This window comes from Dromaius novaehollandiae, chromosome Z (assembly GCF_036370855.1).
Source record: "Dromaius novaehollandiae isolate bDroNov1 chromosome Z, bDroNov1.hap1, whole genome shotgun sequence".
Taxonomy (NCBI): Eukaryota; Metazoa; Chordata; class Aves; order Casuariiformes; family Dromaiidae; genus Dromaius; species Dromaius novaehollandiae.
The window spans coordinates 63,353,817-63,366,112 of NC_088132.1; the positions used below are offsets into that span (position 1 = coordinate 63,353,817).

General features: G+C 38.3%; 1 protein-coding gene across 5 annotated transcripts in view; it reads left to right on the plus strand.

Moving 5' to 3' along the window:
• LOC135325140 (3',5'-cyclic-AMP phosphodiesterase 4D) overlaps positions 1 to 12,296 on the plus strand; it is a 604,546-nt gene that overhangs the window by 444,526 nt on the left and 147,724 nt on the right. The window contains exon 1 of one of the 5 annotated variants that reach the window (XM_064502793.1): positions 5,506 to 5,794. The exons of the other annotated variants lie outside the window; for them this stretch is intronic. Coding sequence (XP_064358863.1) covers positions 5,730 to 5,794 — 65 coding nt within the window. The 5' untranslated portion in view covers positions 5,506 to 5,729. Of the gene's footprint in view, positions 1 to 5,505; positions 5,795 to 12,296 lie in introns of those variants that run through there. 5 annotated transcript variants of the gene reach the window in all.

Consider the following 12,296-nt stretch of genomic DNA (forward strand, 5'->3'; position numbering starts at 1 on the left):
CCTTTTTCCATTCTTAACAATTCCGAGAGTTATAATAATTATTATTATTATTTAGTTATTTTACTTATGGAGTTATATATATACCTTTTTCTTCTTTGACAAAGCAGTTCCAGCTGAAAGAGAGTATGCTTTTATGTAGAAATGAAAGGCAGAATTTAATTCTCCTGCATTCCTTCAACACTCTACAAAAGTGTATCTTTGAAATCAATTGTTAGTGTGATCTTCTGAGGTGACAAGAATTATGACAAAAGTTACTTTCTGTAATTCTCTGGCTAATGCTTGTTATAGATGTCTCTTCTATAGCAACACTTGCAGTACTAGTTCTCAAACCCACCCATGAGGGTAAAATAAGAACATCTTGCTAATCTTTTCTGTCCTTCAGTCATGTACTGCAGTTCAGGATATAAGAGGATGAACTAGTATCCCTATACATACACTCCAATGGGGATGGAATACATCTGTTTTATAACCACTCTTAACACTAATAAATGCCAAAAGAACTCCACCCTAATTTCTTTGTTTCATTCCAAACATTATTGTACTTACTATGCTTACATCTAGATCTACAAAAAATAAAAGGAAACTAATCATTCATTAATTCAAGCTCAAAAATTTAACCCCCAGAGAGACTCTAATATCTGGAATTAACCACCCAGGCAAGATCTTCCTAATAACTACTGTTTTCATGGAAAGATGGCTGGGAGGATCTGTACGCCTTGCGATCCCGTTCTCTCCTATGAATTCTGTTCAGATTCACACCTTTCTTCCAGAGATCTGCAATTCACAGATATCCTATTTAATCAACCTAGCAGGCTTCAGCATTTCTCCCAAAGGATAAATAACCATCTCTGCTTTATATTAGAATTGCTGTTCTTTTGGGGTGTACTTAGGCAGAACTAACCCTGTGACTGCAGTTAAACAAAACTACCTGATACGGAGCTTAGCTCTGAGCAATTGTCCCTGTTGTGGAGCAAGTGCTCCCAGGGAATGGAAGGGTTGGGTTCAGATCTCCGTGCATACGTCCTTCTGTACTGAAAACTGCATTTGGTATAACCATGTCACCTGGCAAGCGTATATGATAAAAAGAAAGGAAGGATACAAAGTGTTCACAAGACCAGATACTATGGTAGCAAAGCAATGTTGGGGATAGTCTTGAGCAAATAAGCCTGGTTCCAGGTTTTTAGAGAAGCTATGCTAATCCTATTTCAGCTAAGTTTGTGATGAAACTGAGTTTGCATTTCAAGAAACAGAAGTGTGTAGCATACCTTACATTTGCTAATACGCATTCCAAACAACGTACTTAAACCGTTCATTCTTTACATGTTAAGACTTGATTTTTAGGCTTCCAGGTTTCTTTATCTTCCTTGATACATTGGCAGTGTCCCTCACTCTCCTAAAGTAAAGCATATTTGCTGGAAAGTCCTCAATTTTTCGCTCCAATAAACACAAGAAATGATATCAGCTCTTGCAGGTGTAGCTCACAATCTTAAACTCAATTCTTGCCAAATTAAAGGGACTTTTCACTTTATCTTAAAAAGGAAGATTGTGAATCTATTTCTTCAACTTGTGTAGAACAATAACATTAATAATAACCTGGCACATGTTGCATGTTTTTAGTCCTTTGATGTCCAAATGCTATTCAAAGCAGTATGATATGCATTATCCCTGTTTTACAAATAAGGAAGCCAAAGCTCAGAATGATTAAGCAAATTTTCCAAACTCTCAATACAGAGATGTTCCCAAGCCCGGAACAGAACAAGCAGTCCTGCGCCTTGTACCCTAAGCCATGCTTTTTCCGTTTCATGATACTTTTCAGTTCTGTGTAATGTAACACTGGTTTGCATTCAATTCTTACTAGTTTGAGGCTGAAAAACTAAAATGAAAGCACCCTTAAAGTGGGTTGAATCCTGCACTTTTGTTATTGGTGTTTTGATCACTTCCATATCTTTTCTTCCTTACAGAGTTTGACTATGCAGTCAAAACATCAGCTGTTTGACACATGCAGATAAAACATAGTTTTTCTTGATGCTTTCATTATCAGAGTCAGTAGCAGTACTGAAGTGAAGCACTCCATCTCTTAGTATTCTCTTTATCTCAAAATCTTTCTTTTTCCTATTCTCATTATGCAGTCAACACTTGCCTTAGTTGTGATGGCATAACAAAAGCTCAGTTCAACAGCAGTTTTTATTCTCTTCTCTGTCGCTCCCACTCAAAACAAAGGATTGCAAGAAAGGAAAAGAAATACAGTACTTTTAAGTTACAGAATAAAATGCACAAATCAGATGTTACAAAAGGCTACTGCATTTGTCTCAAATAAATGCTTGCTTTCACATGCAAAAAATATATGTACATATTTAAAAAACTGTACATCTGCTTATAAACGTGCAGAGTACAATAATAAATTATTATATTCTTTTTTATTTGACTTTATGTGCTTATCTGTATATAAGTTACATTTTGGTGTTTTGGGTTTAGTACCATAGCGTGCAATAGCTCTTAATTGTAAAAAGTTGTTCTGGGAAAAACAATCCTCCAATGAACATACGTCCGTTTTCCATCTGCCTACATTTAAGGCTCAGCTCTTATAATTCAGTTGAATGTGATACTGCGATTTCTTCTGCCTACATTTAAGGCTCAGCTCTTATAATTCAGTTGAATGTGATACTGCGATTTCTTATGTCTTTGAGAAGTTTCATTTACTTCTCTTCCTGATGGCTTCTTACTGGGTATTTTAACAATTAATTAATTTATATCACCATGGTGATATACATTTTCCCATTGTTATCAGAGTGGAATGGCCATTTCTTTCTTTATGGCACGCTGTGAGAAATTGAGAGTTCATATGGTTAGACATCCCTCCCCCCACCACTTACCAAGACCTGGGTCCTAAAACAAATGATCTGTCATCTTTCACCAGCAGAGTAGATGGGTATGCTCCTATCTTTATTTAAATCATTGAAAAAGTGACCATTGTATTAATGGTAACAGGACGAGGTTTTATATATGAATTAAAAGCTATTGTTAACTTCTGAATATGCTCTAAAAGTTTTTCTAGAAGCATCTCTAGGAAAGGTTTGTCTTTCTTACACCAACTTTTGAATACCCAGGTTATGTGCAAAAATCTATTCCCATTAATGGAGCTGAGAAGACACAGACACTTTGCAATTGTTCTTACTTTGCACGAGGCTTGCAGGATACCAATCCAGATGAAAAAATGAGGTTTTCTGGTTACTTATTTTTGCTCCATTTTATTCCTCATTTTTTCAAACTCTACCTTTTTTTTTTTTAGTTTCATCAATTTTTAAATCTCACATAAAACTAGCATTCCTTGGAGGATTTTGAGCTCTCCCTTCTACTGATACCTTCTTGGCTTCAGAAAATCTATGCTTCAGGTCGGCACCTGAGGGACAGGCTGTGATCTGACTGCTTGGGATATGTATGGTTGCAGTATAGCAGTCTTCTTGTAGCTAATTAATGTACATCTCATAATGGCTTCCAGTCTGAAGTTGGCAGGCACTCAGAGAACTGAGGTTTATTTCTAAGGAGCCGATGAGGGAGACCAAAAAAGAAAGCTTATTAGCAATAGGCATTAATTAATATTTACCTCCACTGGTGGTCTGCATCTGTATCAGACATTTTTTGGAATCTTTGCACTGAAAAATAGTTTTTGAACCATCAGTACCTTGCATAGTCAGAGGCAGCATCTTGAGTGATATACATTGGAGAACAAAACATCCTGAGATGTCTACTGCGTGACACAGCAGATGTTGTCCTTGAATATTTCATTCCAGGGTAGTACCGTGAGACCATTTAGTCAAATGCTCTAACTTTTTAGTCTGTGCTCCTATACTGATACAGGAATAATTTTGATATATATTTAAATAACCAGACCAACTTAGAAAAAGCTTTAAAAATACCAGCACTTCTATTTCATACTTATTTTGTTTTTCTTCAGGACCTATAACATTTGTTTCAGGAGTAAAACAGATTCAGCAAAAGCCACCAGATTTATGTCCACTCTTATAGACATGTGACCTGCATGGAGACAGACCCAACTGTTATTAAAGGTCTCATGACTGTATGACCCTTCAAGCTAAATTTATCACAGATGCTTTTTCCACTCTTTGAGACTAACTTTTATGATTCCATGGGACACTTCTGTGTTAACCACCAGATGATATTTAAAAGATAGAGCCCAGAAAATATGAAGAACAGAATGCTTAGCATGAAATGTTATTAATATTCTTTCTGCTGTTGTAGAGCACTTTATATGCAGATAGCTGGCAAAAGCCTGGAGGGCAGTTAGTTCTTTCCTGTCGATATATATTGTAGTTCGTAATGCATTTTATGGTACTGTTATAAAATAAAGTGCAAAGGTTCTATAGAGCTTTGCAAACTGTCATCCAGAAAGGGATGAATTTCTTATTTGAGTGAATTATTTGAATTATTCTTATTTGATGAACGTTTTGATATATTATGCATAAACTATTTGCCGTATTTTTTTCTATTTGCCAAGTCTGTATACATGTTATAAATACAAAATTTTGTGCTTTCTTTCATTATTAACCAAGCTGCGCTGCCAGTAATAGGCCGCAACACTTGTAAACACTGTACAAAGGAATGGCTATTATGCATGTAACCACTTGTTGAGCAATAACTCTGCTCTCTCAGCTTAAAAACAATTCCAACACAGTTCAGAGCAAATTCAAAATATATAATTTCAATTGTATTTTCATAGTCCAGTTTTGGGGGGTTCCTTTTTTCCTCTTCTAACAGTGAAATTGCCAAATAAGCTTATGTTAATATTTCCTAAAACAAATTCATTCTCAAAGCTTTTGTGATAAGTTTTTCAAATACAAGTTCAGCTGCTTGTAATGCAGAAGCTATCACAGTCTTTATTATAACAGGAAAAGGTCTCCTTCTGCAGTATGGTAGAGAAGACGTCATGTTAGAGATCTTTTACTGAGGTATTTTGTCCTTCACTGATTTATAACAATAGCTGTCTGTATGTGTGTTTGACTTGAACAGACAAAAAGGAATTTTGTTTTTATTTAACTTCCCCACAGAGTTTTAAATTTCCTTCAGATAGGGAATACTTTCTGTTTTGTGAAGTTAAACAATAGTACTTATTCACAGTATGTAATAGAGGCAAGGGTTAGTAGAAAAAAAAGGGAAGAATTATATTTCTAGGTAAGATTTTCGTTTCCCTGGAATAAAAATCTTTGTTCCTTTCTCGACTCCACAGAGATTAATTTATCTAGCAAGTCTCTAAATGGAAATTCCCTGCCAACTCACTAGTGTAACTATGCTTTACATTCATCTTTTCCTTTCATTTACTGTCCATCGGTAGTGTTCTTTTTTCAGTGTGATTAACCTTTAAACCTGTTGTTATAATACTGCAAGAAAGAGATAGAGACACTTTTCAGCTGCCTTGGTTCCCATGTGACCTACCGGGAGAATAGATTCAAAATAGACTAGTTCCTCCCAGGGCAATACAAGACAGAAGAGAAAAGCACTGTCATTTCCGAACAGCACAGTGCTAGAGTAAATTCAGTGTGAAAAAGGAAGGAGTTGCAGTGTGTTAGATTTCTTCCTTCGGAGCTTGCATTATTACAGGAGAAGGATTTTGGAGGATTTTAGAAAACACTTTGAAATGGAATACTTGGAGAATGAGCTTTATAAGGCCAACTGATGTTTGACTGCTAAAAATACTTGAGGATTTTTTCAAAATGAGCATTGTTATGAAGCCAAGATCCCGATCTACCAGCTCCTTAAGGACTGCCGATGCAATGTGGTAACGTGTTTGGCTTTTTTCTTTCAAGCTTCCCTTCCTATTATGACACACAGACATGTCCCAAGAAAGTGACAGGATTTAATTTTGGTTTGATAGATTCTGCATGGTTGTTGAAGATGTTCAGCTGCTAAGTTTCACAATTAATAGTAAGAAACAAAATTATTTCGCTTTTTCTTATATAATACTATGTATGTAGTATTTTCATAACGAGACCTATTACATAAGATTTTCACATTTGGTAGTCAGTGCCGCTCTCTGCACTTAGGAATACTTTCTAAAATTTTTCAGTAGATTTGTTTCAGTGATAAAGTTATAACCTAAAACTTTCAGCTTTGGAGGCTGGAGGGTAAAATGAAGTTACAGTTTGCATGAGCTATTTTGGGATACGTGCAAATAGTTTTGCTGCATAAACAGACTGACTAGCAGAGGTAGGTGTCCTGGGAGGAGAGAGATTTTATAGTGGCAGAAGTGAGATTGTGCAGTGTTATGCTTTGTGTCTTTCCTCTGCAGTCAGGGCTCAGAGAAGTAGAAGCAGACTGTATTAGTGGTCTGTGTGTATGATTTTCTTGCTAATTTTTCAGTTAGCAGTTGTCAAAGTTCTGTCTTTGGAGTAATTATTTTTCTTGTGAGAACTTTATGCATCATATAGCTTAATAGGCACAGACAGGACAATTTTCTATGAGGCTGATTAGCCTCCCACTTTCTTTTCTCTCTCAATGTTTTTCTTAAAACCACCATCATTTTTATATACTCATAGTAGGCTAATGGTTCAGGACTATGTTTAACTGGAAAATCTGAGTCACTGACATAAAATGATGTATTTTACAATATAATCTTTGTTTAGAATTAAATGGGTGATGTCTTATTGTGAGCTAGAGTAGTAACTATATTACTTTGTAAGCAAATATATCAAGTTAATATAATTGAACTCTAGGCTATTAAAAGCTTTATGTTTCAGACAGTCTTGGTTCTGAGTTAAATCATTCCAAGTTATTTCACTACTACTATTAAAGCAGTTGCTATTTTTTTCCAATTATCCTTTGCTAAAGCCATCTTGTAGTAGAAAGGGAAATCTGTACCCTACTCAAAGTACAGAGTAATCCCAGCTGTTCTCATATGCTGCTGAGGAGGAATTTTGCTGAAATAGCAGTAAGAATTGTTTTTTTTTTTTATTAAAATGCAACAAAGTAACACAAAAGTTAGTGAACTGTATATTGGTAAAGCTGATATTGTATTGATATTACGCTGTGCAAGGTAGTAAAACAATGATGTCTGGAAACGTTATATAATAGGCAGAGTGTCTCCAAATCAGTGTGCTAATACATACAAGCCCTAATTATTATGTACAAATATGCAAAGAAAATCAGTATCTTTTTGATTAATTCTGCCCTTCAGTGATATCTTTTTGACAGCTTCCATCGATTCTTGAAGGAAAAAAAAGAGTTCTTTCAAACAGATAAATCCTCTGAGCTGAGATGTGCAGGCTGATATGACCACTAAGTATTCTGTCTAAAATATCTGCCTGTCTCCCTTTCGTTGCTGCCGCTTTCGGGTAGAGTATTGATCCGGGAGGTGAGAATACAGTTTCTGCTAACTGTGAATTGAGAGTCATGTGCTACCTTGCAATTTAGAAACATTACCTGAGCCCAGGAAGTGGCTCAGGGGAGAGCCTTGAGAGTTGTCTAGATAAGGTAAATGCTTTTCAGTGGCAGCATGGAGCGAAGCCAAGCAAGCCCTGCCCCACTGAGAGACTAGAGGGAAACAGCAACACAGAGGGAGGAAGAGGAGGGGAGGGATGAGGCCCCCCTGCACCTGAACTTCCAGCCCCCCGGGGGAGGTGGCAGCCCAGGCCGCCCCCCAGCCCCTCCACAGCTGCGTCCAGGCGAGATGCCTTCTTGGATCCCGGCTCGGAAGTGACCTGAGCAGTACCGGTTTCCAAAACACCTGCATGACTTCACCTACTCATAAGTGGTTTTAATCCACAGATTTAGGATCCGTGGATCAATGCTGTTTTGTACAGTACTGTTAGGCAGGATACCAACACAGCAGTCTTACCACAATATTAAACAATTCCAAAATGATTAGGCAAAAGCCAGCAGTACCGATCCTGAGTCCTGCTTTGTGGCACCTGTTTGGCTTGATGCAGGCCTGCTGTACACAACCGCTCTCCCGTTCAACCGAAGTGAGGTGATGCTGAGGCTGCAGGCAGGGAGAGCTAGAGCACGAGTTTCTCCTTTCTGTATCTCTTAACTCTCTGTATCAACAGAAGCCACAGCACAGCGATCCTGCTGTGTGTTGGAGGAGGAAGGAAACGAGAGGGAGAGAGAGATGGGACAGTGTAGGAAGAAGGAGAAATCACAGAGGGTTTTTTGGGGGTCCCAGGAGGACAGGGTTGTCCTGAAGTATGAATATCCCATTTGCTAGGGTTTGAGAGAAATGGCCCCAGGATGTCCTTGTACTGCAGTTTCCCGTATAAATAAAGTTCCCATGAGGAACCAAATCCAGACTCCCAACTAGCTGAAACCAGTTTGAGGATGGAAGAGAGTTAATGAGGCAAGGCAGAGAAATCTGTTCTCAGTTCCCTGAAATCACACTGACCCTCTGTCCAAAAGGTGTAAAAATAACTTCACAATATGTGCTGAAATCATGATTGTCTTTTTAGTATGGATATTATGATGCATTCAGATGATATCACCCACTCTTAGTGTGCAGAGACATCCAAGCTAGCTCTGAGGAGGGGCAAATTAGGCCTAGTGGAAAGCTGGGCTGATGCTTGCCCTGTCAAAGTTGGCTGGTTCAGTTAGGGTTGATTGACACTAAGCACTCTATTAAGGTCTGTAGACAAACCTTCTGTTGCTGATGCATCTTTGAAAATTTCATCTGAAATTATAGTCACAGAAGTAGAAGCAGAAGGTTGGATTTTATACAAAATAATGCGGAAGATGACTTATTTAAGGATTATTAACTATTAATTTAATGTTGCTCTGTTCTGCCACTCATTCCTAACCAAGATGTGATTGTGAAGTGAGCAGAATGTTTCTGGGGAATATCTAGAATATGGATAAATGACAGTACAGACTTTTTGGTGAGAGAAGATTGATTTGTCATGTTATTCCTCAGAAGAAATAACAAGGTCGGAGGGAAAATCACTGTAAGATAAAACCTTGGCTCATTTATATGCATTTAAATGAGAATATGGCTCTACTTTCTTGACTATTTGTCACTGAGCTGTAGAGCACCAATGGAAAGGGAATTTATGTTCCACAGAAATGTCCTATTTCTGATTCCCTTTCTTTTGTACCAGAACGAAAAGTTTGAACTTACTGAAAAATTCTATTTTGGAGAACTCAAATAAAATTTTAAAAGTTTAAGAAAGGAATTAACATGCTGGTGAGTCAAACAAATAGCCATGGTTGTTGGACAAGATAGGGCTCATTAGCTAGGAAACATGCAGCTGATCAGGTATTAGAAGTTCATTATTTTTTCGTGATGTGGACAATTAGGCCAAAGATCTAATACATCCAGAAGTAGTGTCAGCTTTTTGCCCACAATACTTTCTGCAGCCTACGTGGTGTGTCTAGATGATAGCTATCTGTTTACCTTGTGGCTTGGCCTTCCCTGTCTTCATTTATTTTTATAACATACACCAATTCCTGCTTCCCTGGTTTTTGGAGTTTACAGTTGGCTGATCTGCGAAGAGCATATCGCAGCCTCCCTGGTGTCTCATAGAGCAGAGGCCTTCTAGGATTCTGTTTGTGTAGAACACTTTATCCAGCCTTATTTAACTCCAAAACTGGGTGATGTTTGTCTGTGGTATCATTCAGTTTGGAAGATTGGGAATTACTGAAGGATGTTGTCATGTATGACTTACTCAGTCTAAAAGGCTGTTTGGTAAAACATATGTATAGATAAGTAGAACAATACTGATCTTTTGGATGAGCTTTTCATGATTTTACCCTTAATGTGTAGATCACAAGGGAGATTCTGAGTAAAATTTTTATTGAGAGCGGACAAGGCAACAACTGTGGTATCCATTCAGTGGACAGTATTGTTTCTGGAGCTGAAGTACTAGCGCAGAGTGATGGGGTGAGATCCCACTGCGCAGCCCCGCGCAGCTGCACTGGCTTCCCGACTTAAAGGCACCACAAAGTAGAACTATGCCATGAACATGACCTGCCCTCTGGAGCCTTTGACAGGATGAACATGTGGCTATATCACATGGGCTATCCCAAAATAGTTCAGATCACTTGGTGCTGGCAAGCCCATTGCCAGTGTTATGGTGGTGGAGATATATAATAAATACTATTGAAAGAGTCACATACCTCTAGGTTATTGGCATCAGGCCTATGTCTGAAATAATTGCTGACTTTCAGACTGAGAATCTCAGTGCTGGGGAGATCAGCAGCAAAATAGGATATTTGTGAAGGAATCAGCAAATACGCTGACTTGAATGAGAGGTACACTTTTGTCTATAGGACAGAGAACAGTATATAAACATAACTGAGAATCATATTAACAGCATGCACACTGCCAGGCTGTTGAAGAAATCAGGCTTTTATATCTCTGGGCAAGATGAATCTCTTTTCCTCTCCAGTATTACAGTCATCTGTGGGAGATGGGAGTCTGTTGTCACCATGGGAGATCACTACCTGTCCCTTGCTGTCATAGCTTATGCAACCACTCTTGAATAAAAGAGGATTGGGAACTCATATAATTTTCAACGACATGTTTAATAGCTGAAGGGGCAGAATACAGTGCTCAAAGCAAGCTGCACAGTGTCCAAACTCATGGGGATGCTGAAGTACCAAATACCGTGTCCAGAACTGGGGAGTTTCTGAATGGTGAACAAAGCCTGCAAGCTGGAGATGACCTTTCCTACATGAAGTCAGACTTTGGTGGAATTCATAGCTGACTTCAGTTAGCTACATATGCCTTCATAAGCAGTACGGGCCTCAAATGAAGGCCAGGGAAATTTGAGGTGGTATATATTCTGCCAGCGTCAGTGCTAATGAGGAAGCCTGTATAGTCACTGTTAGTTTACACATTGTAGTATGTTAAATACTGGTATTTTTGCAAAATGAAACAGGGACACAAATGTCATTTTGTCTTCTGAATTAGGTGTGGCATTTGAATTAATCAGGTGTCATGTTTTCTAACAATATAAGAAATGTCCTACTGGGCCCAACTAGTGGTCTACCTAGCTTAGTTTCTGTCTTCATCAGTGGCAAAAGGAGAACAGAAAAATCTGTCCAACTTCTGCAGTCCATTCCTATCATATTGCCCAGCATCCACAAGTGTATATTAGGGATATGAACGGGTTCTTCCTTGCCTGTTCCCTTTAGAGTCCATTTATTTATCTGTTGTCTATGAATTTGTCTCGTCTCTTTTTAGAATTTGCTGATACTGTCTTCCTTCACAGCTTTTTGGTAGCCTTACCTACTTTGTAAAGATGACCTTCTTTACTGAGCTTTACTGAGCTGAGGACATGAGCTTTGACCTCATGTCCTACTAGTTTCAACAAGTGTCCCTTAGTTCTGTCATTGTGGAATTTGGTGAAACACTTTGTATTCACTTTATCCACCAACTTCATGGTTTTGTAAACCTCAGTCATAACCTCCTCAGCCTTTTTCTGTCGAGCCATCTTAGATTTTCCTAATAAGGCAGCTGCTCTATCCCTTGGTCATTTTAGCTGCCCTTTTCTGTATCTCCTTGAACACCAGTGTGTACTTCTTGAACTGTAGAGAGATCAGATTGCACACATTATTCAGGATGTGGGCACACCGAGGTTTTTATATAGTGGCAAAATTATGCCTGCTTTTTTTCTCAGTACCCTGACTGATGATACCCAACATACTGTTAGCTTTTTTGGCTGCCACTGCAAATTGAGTCAGTGATTTCAGAGAATTCTTTTACTGATTTTTTGTGCCAATAAAATCTTTTGGCATGGTCACATCTCTGCATTTTTTTACGGCAAGAAGTATTAGCCTTGCCAACACAAAATCCAAGTATTTTAACATGAATGTGAAAAGAACCGCTATCTACAAATAATAAATGTTTTTTAAACAAACAATAATATCACAAAACATGCCAAATAAAACTTCAAAATGTAAAGTTTGACTCCGGCAAAGAAAGGGCACTTCCTCAGAGACATTCTCTTTCAAGCAACATTAATCTATCTAGGAAAACATACAGGATATTCTTTCCTCACTGCATGCAAGTACATGATGTAGTTCTCTGCCACTCTGTATAGTGTACAAACAAGCCACTCTCAATTTGCCTGAGGATACAAGCTCGTCTTTACAGCCCCGTTCATTCTCATACCTTCTTGTGCACATATGTATAGAATCAGGTCGTGGATAAAGCTCCACTACAATTTAGCTGGGCCAGTAGGCCAGTGGGATTGAGGTACTTTAATTTCAATCCCCAGCGTCACATAAGGAGTAGTGTGGCTGGCTCCGTGGGCAGCTGACTTGACAGCTCAGCTTGCATAACCAGAAGTTCA